A 16,712-nucleotide genomic window follows, 5' to 3' on the forward strand; every position below is an offset into this window, starting at 1 on the left:
TATAATAAAATAAACAAAGGATTATGTAATAAATACTTACATTAATAAAAAAATATTCAATTAAATGATTTATTAATATATTAATATATATATATATATATATATATATATATATATATATAATATATTATTTATAATTACCAACTTAAATAACTGAATTAACAGTTATATAAACTAATGCTCAATAAATACATCGGTTATAATTAAATGCTTAAATAAATGGTTCTTTATGGTGATGATTGAGCTTTAAATCATTTATTTGTACTTGCACTTATTCATTCAGTCCTATTTGTGAAACCAGCAACACACACGCACACACGCGCACACACACACACACACACACACACACACACACACACACACACACACACACCATCTTTCAAAATAAAATGATTTGTCAGATTAAGCTCATTTATTCATAAAACAATAACATGTACAGAAGTTTTCAAACCTTTTTATTACATCAGTATCAAAAATAGTTATTTCTGTGGTTTCATGTTCAGTGTGAGTGTGTGAACCTGCTGATGTGTCACCGTGTTTCACCGTCCACCTCGCACGCGTCACACAGGTTCTTCTCAACGCTGAACTGTCCCTGGCAGCCGCTGCTGCCGCAGAGACAGGTCACTTCCTGTTTGCCCCGCGCGTCGGCAGAGTAATTCCAGGTGAGCTCTGTGCCGGCCTTCACGACCCTGAGAGAGAGACGTCACATCAGTCATCCTCAGGAATCTAAGATCAGTAACCACCAGTGTCGTCTTCTTCCTCACCTGTTGGTGAAGAAGGCGATGACAGGGAAGGCGGGGTCGTGGGAGTCGGTGAAGACGTTCTGGATGAACAGGTTTGGCTGGCAGCTGTGCTGTAGGATGCAGAGACGGGGTCAAAGGTCAAAGTATGTTCACCCTCCATCACTTCTCCAGAAACCACCCAACATGTTCCTTTTAACAAATCTCTCTGACGCCATTTAAACCTGAAATCTTTTTGTTCCTAGCTTAAAAGAAAAAGGTCACGTTAAATTAAAGTTAAGAGGCTAAATAATGATAATGTCAGTAAGTGTAAATTGATGAATAAAGTGATAGTAAAATCTACAATATTTCAAATGTAGTTCTGAACTTTGCTGACTGAGCGGATCGGTACATAAATTATTTATTTATAAAACTTTAAACACCACAGCCACCATGATTGGTAATATAATGGCAGTCTCACTAAATTCACTGTTTTTTAAATGTAGTTTTGGACAGAAAAGGTGTTTTTATTAATTAATCCCACTTTTATTCTTGAAATCATCTTACGTTAATGAAGCGGCCCACATTTCCCTCTTTGCTGGCGTCCAGGAAGTTCACGTCCTCCACCTTCATCGCTCGCTTTAAACTCTTCTGGCTCTTTGTCTCGGTACCATTAATGCCATGGACCACCGCCGCCTCAGGATTGGTTGTTGTCATGGCCACAGTCACCGCCTGAGCTGGAGACTGGTCACCTGACCCGCCAGCTGAGGGCGACGGAGGTGCTGGACCTCCAACCAACACCGTCTGATGGACAGAAAACAGGAAAACTGCTTAGTTTTTGTCTTCTGGTCAGAAAAACTAAAAATAACAATTCAAATAAGTAACTGATCCAATTAATTTAAAAACTAACACACAGAACTTTTAATAAAGATTAAATTCAAACAACAAAGAAAATTGTCTCTGCAGTTAACATCACTAAGAGTCAATGCTTCTGACTCACTGTGGTACTCGAGCTAAATGTTAGCATGCTGATTTGTAGCAGTTTAGCATGTTCTGCATCTTAGTTTAGCCTGTTAGCATGCTAATATTAGCAGACCTGCTCCCTGTCCTGTGCCGTGCAGGTCGTGACGTTGGATTCAGCCGGTCTCTGGATCACGGGGACATGGAGGGGGGGCGACGTGGGTTCCAGTCGGTTGCTCCGCCCCTCCACCATGGGCAGGGCGAGCCACTCGGTGACGACCTCCACCTCGTCGTCTGAGGGGAGCTCCGCCCTCGGCAGCTTGGGGGAGGGAGGCTTGGTGGGACTCCGGGCCCGCCGCAGGATCACACCTGCAGACATTTTGTTTCACATCGATCACATGATCAATGACTGATCCTCTGACTCGCTTCTCCAGGTCGACGCCATCTCACCTGCGTATATGCAAACGAATGTGCCGCAGTCCAGGTCGTCACGGCAACGCACACCCCAGCCGCGGTCGTCAGTCTGAAAGACCTGGAGGCGGACTCTGATCCCTCTCTGGACCAGCCGGTTCTGACAGCGAGCCCGGTCACAACCGCACCACGGACCACATTCATACACCCTGCGCGCACACACACACACACACACACACACAGAATGTATCATGGTAAAAACAGACATTTTTATCAGCTGATTTATTAACAGCTCATCTTCTGTCTCACCCTGACGGTACGGGCTCGTCCAGCCTGTAATGGCTGTAGTGGCGCCCTCCTCTGGTCATGGCAACACAGGCGCAGCGTTGTGCATCACTGCAGCCGTCGGGGCAGTCGCAGCAGACGTTGAACAGCGTCGGGCCACGACTCAGGAAGCAGCCGTGTGGCCAGCGCTCCTTCCTGTAGCGGAAGTCGGGCGGCCGGGCGCCACCGTCTCCAATGCAAAGTTCCACCGGCGTGGGCTCCACGCCACGACTCAGGTCCTGCTCTGGTTTCCGGGGGCCCACCATGGGGGGGATGTCAAGCCGCACAGACGGGTTAAAGGTGAAGAAGTCCACCTGAAGAACACAGAGAGATGGATTCAAATCTTCCTACACACCTGCATGATTTATGACACCTTGTTGTTGTCACAGCAGCCATTTTGTTTTCCTGCAGTACAGATCACCTCTGTTGTCAGATTGTTGTACCTGCAGGAGGTCGTAGCTATCTGTGGCCAACAGAAAACGCATCACGTCGTCATAGTTACGGAGGCTCCGTCCACACGGCGCTTTGTAGAGTACGTCCCACTCCCCCATGTCCTCCAGCCCCTCCCCATCAGAGGCCTTGCCCCCTCCTGATGACATCAGCGGCACCGCTGTCAGCCGCTTAAAACCGCAGAGCAGCGGCACCTTCAGAGGGTTCTGACCCCAGAACAGAGGCGTGGACTGAGGCATGCTGGGTACACCAGACAGACAGGCCTGCAGGGAGACAGGATGTTAAAATACACACACACAGAGTTTATATAATGTGTGTGTGTGTGTGTGTGTGTGTGTGTGTGTGTGTGTGTGTGTGTGTGTGTGTGACCTGGCAACAGGTGTGCAGTGTGTACTGCAGCTGGACGGGCGTCAGGGGAGGCAGCAGCTCCTCCCGGCCTGCAGGGGGCCCATTAGGGGGAGGCAGGGGGGAGGAGGGGGAGGAGCTGTGGGGGGAGAAGTCAGCTGGCAGCACCTCACCTGGACAGGAAGACACCACCAAAATAAGACTCCACACACACACACACACACACACTGATAGAGTTTAGGTTTAAAGCACACCTGAGATAATTTACTTCTTTCATGATCTGATCACTTTCTCCAAAATGTTATCAATATCAGTAGTTAGATTCAGTCATTAAAGCTCTTTGTGATAATAATCATAAGATTTTCAAAATAAAAGTAAACACAGTGCTTTCCATCTGCTGGTTCGGTTGTTCAGAATAAAAGTTTACCTGAGCCGATGACCACCTGAACCACAGAAGAGTCCTGAGCCGAGACCGGACGAGAGAAGTCCAGAACCTCGAGCAGCTTCAGGCCCTGAACGTATTCTGATCGACACACACAACAAGTGTTAATGTTAACACAACAGGAAGCATGAGGTCACTTCCTGTTTACTGCAAACAAAGAAGAGATCAATTAAAAGACCTTTATCTGTGGCCGTGTTCTTCTGCAGGACTCTCTTCAGGTGATCCAGGTAGTCAAAGACATCAGTAAAGACCTGATCCATGTCCTTGCCGGCCCAGAAGGTTTTGGCCCGTTCTGGATAACACACAAACAACCAAACCACATGAGAGCAGATCCAGCTTAGAAACCAGTGTACTTGCAGAACCTTTATTTTTAAGGTGCAGACAGAAAACAGGGTTATTTCAAAGATTGTTTTCCAAAAACTTAAATTCAGAGACTCCAGAAACTCAAATCACTTAACAGACGAGTGACAAAATTAAATAAAGGAGTATTTCAGTTTTTTGTTGTTGTTTTTATCAAAACTTGACCTGGTCAAACTTGTATCAGACGTGTGTTAGCTGGCTTTACACCCTGATACAGACTGTGAACTTCACACGTGAAGTTATCAGTCAGAAAATAATAATAAAAACACTTCTTCTTACCAACATCTTGAGGATCTACTGAATCCTCCTCCTCCTCCTCCATCAAACACAGGTTAGCCTGCTAGCACTCAGTTAGCTTAGCTCGCTCAGCCCAACTGACACAAACCAGCGACAGGTGAAAAGTCTCAGACTTAACTTAAACTCACAGTGAGTTCACAGCGGTGATATTCACTCTTTACAGCGTGATAATTAAATCTAACTCGCGTTTATAGATGAATTAAACACAGTTAGCTCCGTCTGTGTTCATGTTAGCATCAAAGTTTTGACTCATACAGCTGCTTCGGACCGTTAGCTGTTAGCCTCCTGAGGAGCTAACGATGCTAAATGTGCCGATACAAGTTATTATCTATAAGTTATAAACAGTGAGTTTAATAAAAGTTGAAGTTAATTTAACATCACGGTCTTCTTCTCCTCATATTCACATGTAAGCGCGTTTACGTTCTCGTTATTATCGATGCTCAACGGCCGCCGTAGAAATGTGGCGTAATTTTTCGCCCTGATTTATGTTTTCAAGGCAGTTTTTCCTCTCTGAACGTTCATGTGTGCTCATCTCACAACAACTAACCACGTTTTCTTTTTTGTTTTTGCGATATCTGAATTGTTAATCATTATTCACCGATATTAGTTTGCTTATTCTAACCGCTGTCTGCCTTGCAGCCTCAGCGCAGGGTTTATAATTACCCTCTACCAACTCCGTTTCCTCGACTTGACCCACACGGACCACCGTAGAGCTTCGCCGGTTACGAAGTGCACTCATAAACATACTAACTTCAACATAACTGCGGACAAAACTTTATAATAAACACACGTGAGCTTAATAAACCTTCATGTGAACGGAAACATATTAATGTTCTGATGTGACGACACCGGAGCGTCGCGAGCTTCTTGTGTTAGCATGAAGGTGCTAACAGAGGTTAGCCACTCCCTGGTAGTTTTGTAACTGATAATGATTGAACTTATGTAAGTAAAGATGCGGAGTCATTCCGATCAGAGAGCTGCTGCAGGTCCACAGGCTTCATGACAGGTGAGCGGAGACTATACTCACCTAGAACACCTGAACTAAAGGTGTTACAGGACTTTAAACGTTAATCACGTGACGTTTGGTTCGAACAGATGTGTGTTCTGTAACAGAGAACATGTTCAGCAATCAGAGGTGACATCTTGATTTTATTCTCCAGGTCAGAATGACTAAAGACACCAGGACTCACTGTCATACGCCTGTTTCTGACCGGTCCAGGTGTTTTTAGCCTAGCTTAGCACAAAGACTGTAAGCAGGGGGAAACTGCTAGCGTAGCCCTGAGAGCTTGTGCTCAATGTAAAGTCAAAATGGTGACGTTACATTTAAAGGTGCAATATGTGAGAATCTGAATCTATAACTTAAAAAAAAAAACTCAAATCATCACCGACTGTGAAGAAAGTTTGCCCCCGTGTTCCCAGTCCGTACTGCAAACTGCATGGCTAACTGAGCTAACCAGGTAATGGCAGCTACAGTTAGCAGAAGCTAGCAATAACTCTGTACACTTACTTACTCTAATGTCAGTGTGTGGACATGTCTCCTCAGGGGAGATGGCTCAGGTCCGGCGGTCCGTCAGTGAGGCGTTCTGGGCGATGTGTGCGGCCGATTCCATGTCGATGCCGGTCCACTGGTACTATGACATCGACGACATCAGGAGGGACTTCGGCGGCTGGATCTCCGGCTTCAAGTCACCAAGAAGCAGACACCCGTCCAGCATCCTCAGCCTCTCCAACACCAGTAGGTAACTCTTTCATGGAGTCCAGGAAATGAGCCCAGCTTCATCTTGTGTCATGTTTGTTCTCATCTTCTCATCTTTGTGCATTGCAGCTGGCAGCGGTCGGACCGCCTGGTCGTCCGGTGGCAAGCGGCCAGACGTGGTCGGTAACGTGATCCTCCATGATAAACTGAACCTGTGGAAGTCCTCCAAAGGATCGGTCCACTATCATCAAGGTATCAAACTGACAAATGTGTCTCCGACACAATTTAGAACTTTGTTGCGAAAATTAGTCTGTTTTAATAATTAAGTTGTATTGTTGTATTATAAACACATGGATCATCGTCTGGTTCATCTTCTTTCACTCTTGTTTGGATATTTCAGGTCTTCAGTCTGGTGAAAACACCCTGAACGTTCTTTGTTCTCTACGAGCGGCTCGCTCACTCGTCACCGGTCGGTTCACAGACGTCTCTCAGCCGGACGCTCGAGCCGCCGTGCTGTCCGACTACGTCCACTTCCTGACCACGCCCGGCTCGCACCACGACACCTACGCAGAGTCTTTCCACCGCTCGTTCTTCGCCGACTGGCAGGACGCCAGGCCGACGTCACCCAGTCAGGTAAAATAAACGCAGCCCGGTGGAGCCGTCGCTTCATTGGGTTTCTGTTCTGACTGGTTTTCATCGCCGTCTTTTCAGGTTCTGGCGTTTGCAGAAAAACGCTCTAGACAGATGTTGAGCTCCTCATTTGCTGACGGCCAGCTGGACGCCATCGGCTGCCTTCCCATGACCCTCCCCTTCGTCCTTCTGTCTGCCTCGGCCAATGAGGAGCAAGCAGTGAGTGAATTGCATTGACTGTCTTACTTTTCACTCTGTTCAGGTACCTTAAATCTTGCAGTACTCGAGTAAATGTACTCAGCTCCCTGTGTCTGACCTTTGACCTCTCGTGTCTCAGCTCTCGGCAGCAGTGGAGTTTGTGAAGCTCACCCACCCTCACCCGAAGGTGCCTGAGTACGTGTCGATTTACAGCCGGGCGCTGCATGCCGTGCTGGGCGGAGCCAGCGTTCAGCAGCAGGCGGAGCACGCTCTGAGGCGGCTGGGCACCTGGGACACCTGCCAGAGCTACAGCCGCAAGGCTGCCAGGTACAAGTCACACCTGATGTGAAGATTTCATCTCACTTACTGACCAAACGTTTTAGCGTGAAGGAACAGAACAAAGTTCATAAAGAATAAATTGAATTATTATTGTGTGTTTGAGGTTTGCGGCGTCCTCACAGGAGCAGCTGAAGGTCCATCAGAGCGCAGTGAACTACCTCGGCCTGGCCTGCTACACTAAAGGTTCATGTCGCTCTACATCCAGAAACATAAACATCTTTACTGACAGAGAATAAACCCTGTAATCACACCTTTACCTGTCCGTGTTGATCCACAGGAGCTCTGTCCAGCCTCTTCTATCTGGCCCACGAGTTCCATGATGACCCCAGAGGAGGAATCCTGGCCAACACCAACTGTGGAGGTTCGTACACCAAGTTTGTCAACAGAGAAAAATTCACTTGAAAATATGACTTTAAATGAACTGTAGTCGGATGCTAGTGTTAGCATTTAGCTCAAATCGACACTGTGACCTGTTAAGGACCTCACAGAGCTACTAGCATTAGCACTGCTAACATGACTGTAGGCTGAAATATCTCTTTTTGTCAAACAAAATAAAGTAACCTGAACGTGACATCAGAAAAAAGTGAACAAACAAACATTCAGTCTGATGAGGTTTGGTTGTTGTCGTTGCTGTTGTTGACGTCTTGTTTGTGTTCCAGGTGAGAACTGTAACCGTGGCGCGGCGCTGGGAGCCTTGCTGGGGGCGGCGGGGGCACACAGCGGCGCCACTATCCCGCAGGAGTGGAAGGACGAACTGAGGGACGGCCAGGAGTTCATCCCTGACATCCTGAAGGAGCTGCAGTGAGAGCAGCGTCGCCCTGGAGGACTGGAGGGGAACTGCAGCTGTAAACGTTCAAATAAATCTGTTTGACTTCCTGTCTAAACGCACAACAATGAAAATATACTCTTTGTTTTCATTATGAGTATTTAATTTTCATATAAATCTTTCATCTTTTTCACAATCAAGTTTTGTTTACATTTGTAGTTGTAAAATATGAATAAATTAACAGCATATTACTCTGATGTATTTAAAACTGATAAACTCTTACATGTCTATTTAAGTTCTTTTTTTTGTCTTATTCTGAAATCGACATGTTCACTTTGTGCTCACATGAAATAAATCCTGAGTAGAAAGCAGAACAGTGTGTGTTTGAGCTGAATGTGTGTTTGTCAGCGAGGGGTTTGTGTGTTTTTTGGCTGTTTCTGACCTTTGATCAGTCCAGAAAAAAAAAAGAAATGGCGTCAGTCAACGGAGAAACAAAGTGTCTCTTCTTCCTACGACTCCTCATTGTGTCTATCCCAGCATGCACTGGGTTTCCTGGAGGTCAGTCCCCGGTTTCTTCAACTTATTCTCGTCTTGTCTTTTTTCTTCTGCTGGAAAATTAGAGCGACAGTTGGTCACGTCGCTGCTCTGTGACGATCCCTGTTGCAATCTGCCGTGTGTTCTCCTCTGATGACAGTTAGCATGCTAAAGCTACATTAGTGTGCAAACACATCAGAGGGATTTTGTCATTTTTGATGTAAAAAAGATTACATGTTGTTTATTAATTGTTTTCATTGGATTTTTGTGTGATCTAGCATTAGCACTATTGTTAGCTTAGCACAAGGACAACTGAGATTGATGAAGAAGTTTCCCTGCAGACTTCTGAATCGCTGCACACTTACATTTTTATGATTTAAATCTTAATATCAATGTATATTTTAGATTGACGTGACACGTTTTAGGCGACATGTGGGACGATGCTCGGAGCACATCAGAAACAGAACACTGTAATCATAATTACTTAATGTTAGCATGCTAACAGCCTGGACTGAGGTTGTCCTGTCATCCCCTGCTAGCTCCATGAAAAATGATGACAATCTGTTGTGCATCAGTGACTATTTATTGATGACTTCTACCTAACTGTTTAAACTGTTTATAAAACCATATATCATTATGTTAGCTGTTTAACCCATTAGCTAACTATTTAAACTGTTTATTAGACGATATATCATGATGTTAGCCAACTATTTAAACCATATATTGTAACAAAGTCAAACTTAATAATCTGTTCATCCATTATTTCAACAAGTGATTAAACCCTTTTTTGATGACTTCTCATTGGATGACCAGAAATTTTACACTGAACGATTTTCCTTCCTGTTCTGTATTTTAATTTGAAGGGGTGTTCATGAGCAGACCGGAGGCCAGCGTCTTCCTGCGTCGCAGTCGTCGGGCGAACTTCCTGTTGGAGGAGCTGAAGAGAGGAAACCTGGAGCGAGAGTGTCTGGAGGAGAAATGCTCGTACGAGGAGGCCAAAGAGATCTTCGCCCTGCCGCAGCAGCTGGTCGGTTCAGTCGACAATCCAAACTTGGGTTAAAGTTGTCGATGTTTTTGTCTTTTAATTGTGTTTCTTCTTCTGCTCAGGAGGCCTTCTGGAGGATGTACACAGGTACCTGGGATTCAGCTTGGGAAGTATTCAGATCGGACTGAGGTGTTGACGCCACACTGTAAAAATACTGAAAGTGTTGCTGATAAAAATGTAATAAAATGCTTCGTTAAGTTTGTCAAACTTCCTGTTTGCAGCGGTGGATCACTGCCTGTCGTCTCCCTGTAAGAACGGAGCTACCTGCACTCGCCTCCTTGACACCTACGTCTGCAAATGTTCACCTGGTTTCCATGGATACAACTGTGACAAAGGTATGTCGGCAACTGAAATGTTTCTGTTGTTGAAGAAGTTTCTGTTTCTGATCTGTTCTTGCGTCTCTTCGCAGCACGTGTGACGTCACACAGCTGTCGCTACAGAAACGGAGGATGCGAACAGTTCTGCAGAGATCTGCCGGATCGCTCTCGCATCTGTTTCTGCGCTCCAGGTTACCGTCTGGACCGGGACAACAGCACCTGCCTGCCTCAAGGTCCGACACATTTCAATAAATACAAAGGACAAAGAGACATCATAGATGACGAGAAGATTCAGATTGTGTCAATGTTGGCAAACAGTCCTGGGATAAGCTTACTTAAAAATGTACACATTTTAAAATTCTGGTGTAATAAATGTAGCTTCTGATGGTCTCACTGGTCCAGATAGGGTCGCCTGTGGAAGACCTCTGATGTACTTTACCCCGAGGGTTGTTAACGGGCAGACCTGCCCCAAAGGACACTGTCCATGGCAGGTATGGTTCTGGACTAATTATAGGATGTAACAGTATGTAACAGTCAGGATGAGACGGTAACGCTGCCTCTCCTCAGGCTCTGCTGACCACCGCTAACAACTCATGTGGAGCCATCGTCCTGTCAGATCAGTGGATTCTAACTGCAGCTCACTGTGTCTGGAGAAGATCTGCTGCCGACCTCCAAGTCGTTGTGGGTACGTTTACGACACGGCCTGAATTCACATATAATGTGTTTGATATTGTCTGCTACCTTCAATTTTTAGATTCATAATAAGGAAGGAAGTAGAAATGAATGTGTTTTGAGGGGATGATAAACAGAAATGCTCATTTTGTTATTATTCTGATATGAAACGCTGACCCTGCGAAGGTGAGCATGACCTCATGGTGGAAGAGAAGACTGAGCAGAAGCGGCACGTGGTCCAAATGGTGATCCACCAGAACTACAACCAGTCCAGCTCCGACACCGACCTGGCCATGCTGAAGCTCCACCGCCCCATCAAACTAGGCGTCTTTGTGGTTCCCATCTGCCTTCCCGCCCAGAACAGCACCTTCATCCGAACTCTGGCGAGCATCCGTCACTCCACCGTGTCCGGCTGGGGCCGCCTGTCGCGACACGGTGTTCAGTCCAGAGTCCTCCAGCGGCTGGTTCTGCCGAGGGTCCCGCTGCAGGAGTGTCGCCTCCACACCAAGCTCAACATCACCAGGAACATGCTCTGCGCTGGTTTTAAGACCGGCGGCAGGGACGCCTGCCAGGGTGACAGCGGCGGACCTCTGGTGACACGCTACAAGAAAACCTGGTTCCTGACAGGTGTGGTGAGCTGGGGAAAAGGGTGCGCCAACGAAAACCTGTACGGCGTCTACGCCAGAGTCAGCAACTTCCTGGGCTGGATCAACGACATCATGTCCACTGGCTGAATCCAAGGTCAACACTGGGATGTGGCAGTTTTAGACCACAATGAAGATCATTTATTAAGTTAGAGTAGAATAAAAACATCATGTGGCATAAAACAATATTAGAAACATCACAGTTGTGAATTCATCACTATCGTCGAGCAACAGTGTTCAAATTCTGGTGATTTTTTAACTTGGATTCTTTCGTTTTCTCAAATGTCCAGAATCAAGACCTGCAGGGACGATTTTAATCTGTGAGATGTTGATTCTATCATTTGTTCTTGTCAAACAAAATAAAATAAAAGACAAAGTCAAATGTTCTGAAAGTTTACGCTATACTCTTTATGCTAACGTATTATTATTTCTGTAAGTTGACTTATGACAACCTGAACAGCTGTTTGGACCAAATACAGCACTGTTAGATTTTGGTTGAAGGAACAATGACTGTGGACACGAGGCATCAGTGTTGGTAGTTGGATCTATGAAAGAGCTTTCAGCACAGTGAAACAACAACTCTGGTTCAGGGTTCAACGGTAATTCAGATAGTGTTGGTGCAGAAGAGGTGCTTAAAAGAAGTGAAGTGTTTCGTTAGCTGTAACCGATTACTAATGTTAGCTAACATCCGTCTGTAGCCTGATTCAGCAGCTGTCAGTGTGTTCAGGTCACAGTTTGTCAGTATTTCTGTTGGGAACATGTGATCGATGGCGGAGGGGAGGAGGAGGATCAGACTTTGTACCTTCGGGTCCACAAAGAAGCAGCACAGCAGCCAACTGTCAGCTGAAATGTGGCTGAGAGTCTTCGTCACCTTCGTCTTCAGCTTCTCCAGCTGCCGGACGGCGTCAGGTGAGGAAAGACAAAATGTCCGACTGCAGAAAAAGAAAACTACAAACTGTTTATGCTTCCAGATTTAGTCATGAAGACAAAATAAAGAGTCTACGTCACGCTAGCAGCTCTGGGAGGCTCAGACACAATGGTGAAAGACATGCTAACGTTAGCATGCGTTTACAGTGACAATGCTAACATGTTGACAGAATAATATTTACCATGAAATTTGTGATTGATGAGATTTGAGATATAACAAGACTGAAAACCAACAGAAATGCCTGATTAACATATTTGCCACGTGTTTTTTTACATTTACTTTCTTAAACCAGCAAGCTATCTTAACTCTCTCTGACCTGCAGGAAAATGTGGTAACGGTTAATTCGTTAAATTCAATAAGCTGTTTTTAATTGTGTAGTCTTATAAAGATGGAAATTAACAACTTTGATAATTGACACAATCATACAAACACAAACAAAATAGCCATTACGAATGTACTTCTCTCTAAAAAGGCACTACATCGTGTGCGTTGTGCTAACGTTAGCTGCTGAACGAGTCTGTTATTTGGAGCTGCTGCATTAACTAGCTGCTGAACGAGAGGTCCAGAGGCTAAATATGCCAACAAGAAAACACTCTCATTGAGCATTAACTAGGGGCATGGCTTGTGTTGGCACTCACTAATGCTAATGACTAGCTTTCTAATAGCTTATATAGCTCCAGTAGATGAGATGCTTTCCTGAGAGGAAAGTTCAGAGGATCACCAGTCAAATGTCCAAATTTCTTGACAATCCGTCCAATATGTTATCCATCTAAAGTCCCCCCCCCCCCCTGTTTTCCCTGGTAGTCTTTCTGGATCCAGATAAAGCCCATGGCGTACTGGTCCGGACTCGGCGGTATAACTCAGGCTGGTTCGAGGAGCTCCAGATGGGAGATCTGAAGCGAGAGTGTCTGGAGGAGAAATGCTCGTATGAAGAAGCTCGCGAGGTGTTCGAACACACGGAGACGACGGTCGGACTGATTTCTCTCTTTGACTGTACAACTAATAATGTCTCGTGTTCTGCAGCAGAATAATAAAGTGTCTGTTTGACTCTTCTGTCTCCTCAGAATGAATTCTGGAAAACTTACAACCGTAAGTATACAGTGGAAGAATCAGCCATGCTAGCTGCTAACCAAAGCTAACGATGGCTCCAACACCTGATCCGACGCTTGAGATGTTGCTCAGGTTGAACGACTGGATTAAATGAGATACAGTGCAGGATGTGGATAATCTGGATTATAACAGTTGGAGCACGTGTTCCAAGATAATCCATTATTGAATGTTTATTGATCCCACAAGGGGGAGTTCAGATTCAGCATCAAATACAAAAACATCTTTAAAACTTTGCCTTCCACCCTGTGAGTTTGTGTTTTCAGCTTCCTCCTGATCACATGACATGGTGACCCAGTTCTATGGTTCTCGGTCCTGAAACAGCAGATACCCGTCTTCTGTGATATGTTCTGCTCCAACATGACATAACAACTGTGCTGTCGTCCTCCAGTCCCGGACAGCTGTAAGTCGAACCCCTGCCTGAACGGCGGCAGCTGCTCCACCCAGGCTTCATCCTACGCCTGCCTCTGCCTGCCTCAGTTCACCGGACTCAACTGTGAGCTCGGTGAGAAAACACACTCATGTACTGAAACCTGACGGGTCAGGAGGTTCTGGTCCATAGATGAGGAGACTGTTAACAATAGGAGAAGTGTAATTTTGGAGTTGTGCTGCTTCTGCTGTGGACATTTAAATATGTACGTACACTTCTATGCAGACGACTCACAATTCTACTCATTGCCTCAACACAATGATTTCAGTAAATTGAACAAAATGTCACAATTTAAATGACAATAAAAACAAATCTAATCTAATCTGTACTCTTAGGGATGCTCAATAACCATGCAGTATTTGTATAAGAACATTCTTTTAGCAGAATTCTGACGTTAATATTGAGAATATACTTAAATATATATATACTTATAATAATACTTAAAAATATTCTGTGCTCTACATTATTATACCTTCAGATTATATTTCATTCTATAATCTATCAGATTTAAAAGAAAAAAGTGTCAAAACTCGACATTTCTGGATTTTCCATTGTTCAGGTTCAGCATCAATATTAAAATGTAACAAGTTAATTATCATATTTGCTTCGTAGTGACATAAACAATTAAAATATGTCAAACATCAGCGTGTTGTTGGTTGTAGAGACGCTCACCGTCCCCGACACCTGTCTGCTGGAGAACGGAGGATGTGATCACTACTGTGACGAAGACGAAGGACGGCAAGGACTCAACTGCTCATGTGCAGACGGATACTTCCTGGATGTCGATGGGCGGAGCTGCGTAGCAAAAGGTGGAGGAGGATTTAACGATCGTGGATCACAAACCTGCACATCGATCTGCATCTGTAACACCTGTTTGACTTAAAACTCTGATTAAAAAGACAATTTTTGCAACATAAATATATGAAATGTTAAGAATGAGAATAATCCAAAACATCTTTGTCTGACTTTGTAAATCTAACGTTGACATATCTTATAATTCTTATAATCCTCAGAACTATTAAAGTGCATTAAATATATGATTATATGATATTTATATTGTATGATATTATTAAATATACAAAGATATGCAGGATCAGATTTGGTTTTAAGTCTCTTTTCACAAAATAAGCTGACAAATCTTTAGACTGTCTGCTTCACTTTCCTTTGATGAACCACATCAGACCTTCAAATTGGAGAAATCAGTTTAAATACAGAACAAAACGTATGAGACATGCCTTCATCTGGTTCAGTTGAACATTAAACTTGATGTTCATATTATAATAACACAGATAATGTTAATAAGATGATGTATTTGTGTGTTTGCAGAGTCGTTAGCATGTGGAATGGTTCCCATCCTGCAGGGAGAAAACAAGAACAATCAGCTGGACCCTCGAGCTCGAATCGTCGGGGGAACAGAATGCCCCAAAGGTGAATGCCCCTGGCAGGTACGCTCACATTAAAGGGACAGTTCACACTTTTACACACCCTGTTGTTTCCTAAAGGTACTTCACCGGACTTTAACCTCTGACAGTAGATTCTGGTGAAATCCCAAACTTTCCAAAGAAAACAACAGTTTTATTTGGATGAAAGTTTTACAGGAAGTGTGTTTGTTAATGAGGAAGCTTTGTCAGTGAAGATTTAGTTTAGTTGCTCGTATTATAATGAAAACAACATTTCCGTCAGATCGCCCGCTTTTTAATACAAATATTTGGTTTGTTCTCTTGAGGTTTTGCTGGTGTACAAAGGCAAAGGTTTCTGTGGAGGAGTGATTTATAAACCCACGTGGATCCTCACAGCGTCGCACTGTCTGGAGGACTATGAAGCTCAGCACCTGACGGTGGTCGCAGGTAGGTAATGTCACAGCTGATTAATGCATCTTAAACTTGACGTAGCTGAAGTCTCTCTCCTGCGAGTTACTGTGTTTGTGTCTCTGTGCTCAGTCAGAAGCTCTTGACTCGCTCTTTGTCCTCCAGGTGAGCACAACACGATGGTGACGGAGGGCACGGAGCAGTTCATCCAGGTCGCTGAGATCATCATGCACCAGAACTACGTGAAACTCACTGCCGACAACGACATCGCTCTTCTCCGCCTGGCGTCGCCCATCGTCTACACGCCGTACGCCGTCCCGGCCTGCCTGCCGACGCGCCCGCTGGCGGACCGCGACCTCTGGGCCATCAGCCTGCACACGGTGAGCGGCTGGGGGAGGAGGGGGGAGAACGGACCCACCTCACACATCCTGCGGCGGCTGCAGGTCCCTCGGATCCGGACGCAGCAGTGTGTGCAGGACAGCGGCGTGGTGCTCACCGAGAACATGTTCTGCGCCGGATACATCGAGGGTCGGCAGGACTCGTGTAAAGGCGACAGCGGCGGACCTCTCGTGACCAAGTACAAGCAGACGGTGTTCCTGCTGGGCATCGTGAGCTGGGGGAAGGGCTGCGCCCGACCCGGCAACTACGGCATCTACACCCGAGTGTCCAACTACCTGGAGTGGATCCACAACCGAACAGCGGCGCCGAGTCAGCCGACAAACAACACGGAAGCTTCGTTACACAACCTGACAACCTGAACCTGACAACAGATTCTGTCGGGTTCAGGTTCAGAACGGCGGCCATTTTGTGGACTCATTACAGGAAACACTTTTATTCAAGTAGTTTTACTTTTTGTGAAATGATTCATTGGTAAAAAGTAAACTCCAACGAGCTGTGAGACATCAGAGGACGTTGGACTGTGAACTGTTACGTCATCATAAAGCTGAGTGTAATAGATTACTTTGCTTGATTACTGTTGTCAGTGTCATGTTTGATCCAAAGCTTTAAAATGTGTCAATGAAACAGCAACAGATGTTTTCTGTCCAGCTTTGTGTTTCAACCGTCCATCAGTTCATGTTCTGCAGATTATGTGACGCCGACATGTTGTTTCCATAGTTAATATACTGATATAACATAACAATAAGTTTCCACTTTTTCTGGCATTTCATGGAAGATGAATCAAATAATGAATCTGTGAAGATCGTGTGGTTAATAAACGTGTTGTGTAAAAGTACTTTTGCTTTGTTACTTTACTCGACCTCAGAACAGATTTGAGGTTCTTACCTGTAT

The 16,712-nt window shown here is 45.1% G+C and overlaps 4 protein-coding genes across 7 annotated transcripts; 3 read left to right on the top strand and 1 right to left on the bottom strand.

Annotated features, from left to right (window-relative positions):
- Positions 1-390: 390 nt before the first annotated feature.
- On the bottom strand, positions 391-7,513 carry setdb2 (SET domain bifurcated histone lysine methyltransferase 2). 2 transcript variants are annotated; one of them, XM_037090803.1, is made up of 11 exons: positions 7,429-7,513; positions 3,830-3,943; positions 3,637-3,732; positions 3,234-3,382; positions 2,858-3,127; positions 2,400-2,728; positions 2,130-2,299; positions 1,816-2,048; positions 1,287-1,523; positions 765-853; positions 391-689 (listed from the first exon to the last, which is right to left on the bottom strand). In XM_037090803.1, the coding sequence occupies exons 1-11, from the start codon at positions 7,487-7,489 to the stop codon at positions 530-532; spliced, it is 1,908 nt and encodes a 635-aa protein (XP_036946698.1). In that variant the 5' UTR covers positions 7,490-7,513; the 3' UTR covers positions 391-529. The 2 variants fall into 2 exon arrangements, with proteins under 2 accessions (XP_036946698.1, XP_036946699.1); XM_037090804.1 differs by lacking the exon at positions 7,429-7,513 and adding an exon at positions 4,291-4,743 and having other exon boundaries at positions 394-689.
- On the top strand, positions 5,050-8,308 carry LOC119015139. Of its 3 annotated transcripts, none has more exons than XM_037090834.1 (9): positions 5,050-5,314; positions 5,852-6,043; positions 6,134-6,256; positions 6,405-6,637; positions 6,716-6,853; positions 6,972-7,159; positions 7,275-7,354; positions 7,449-7,532; positions 7,831-8,308. In XM_037090834.1, the coding sequence occupies exons 1-9, from the start codon at positions 5,308-5,310 to the stop codon at positions 7,974-7,976; spliced, it is 1,191 nt and encodes a 396-aa protein (XP_036946729.1). In that variant the 5' UTR covers positions 5,050-5,307; the 3' UTR covers positions 7,977-8,308. The 3 variants fall into 3 exon arrangements, with proteins under 3 accessions (XP_036946729.1, XP_036946731.1, XP_036946730.1); XM_037090836.1 differs by lacking the exon at positions 5,050-5,314 and adding an exon at positions 5,393-5,765 and having other exon boundaries at positions 5,831-6,043; XM_037090835.1 differs by lacking the exon at positions 5,050-5,314 and adding an exon at positions 5,393-5,765.
- A 57-nt stretch (positions 8,309-8,365) lies between these two features.
- f7l (coagulation factor VII, like) lies at positions 8,366-11,535 on the top strand. Its single transcript, XM_037090831.1, has 8 exons — positions 8,366-8,495; positions 9,335-9,498; positions 9,579-9,603; positions 9,738-9,851; positions 9,926-10,066; positions 10,236-10,324; positions 10,401-10,518; positions 10,692-11,535. Exons 1-8 carry the CDS (start codon positions 8,408-8,410, stop codon positions 11,237-11,239), a joined length of 1,287 nt encoding a protein of 428 aa, XP_036946726.1. The 5' UTR covers positions 8,366-8,407; the 3' UTR covers positions 11,240-11,535.
- Positions 11,536-11,637: 102 nt separating this feature from the next.
- LOC119015132 (coagulation factor VII-like) lies at positions 11,638-16,656 on the top strand. Its single transcript, XM_037090824.1, has 8 exons — positions 11,638-12,058; positions 12,882-13,045; positions 13,142-13,166; positions 13,576-13,689; positions 14,277-14,423; positions 14,941-15,059; positions 15,341-15,461; positions 15,588-16,656. The coding sequence occupies exons 1-8, from the start codon at positions 11,917-11,919 to the stop codon at positions 16,178-16,180; spliced, it is 1,425 nt and encodes a 474-aa protein (XP_036946719.1). The 5' UTR covers positions 11,638-11,916; the 3' UTR covers positions 16,181-16,656.
- The last annotated feature ends 56 nt before the right edge of the window (positions 16,657-16,712 follow it).

Source organism: Acanthopagrus latus, chromosome 24, assembly GCF_904848185.1.
Source record: "Acanthopagrus latus isolate v.2019 chromosome 24, fAcaLat1.1, whole genome shotgun sequence".
NCBI classification, from domain to species: Eukaryota; Metazoa; Chordata; class Actinopteri; order Spariformes; family Sparidae; genus Acanthopagrus; species Acanthopagrus latus.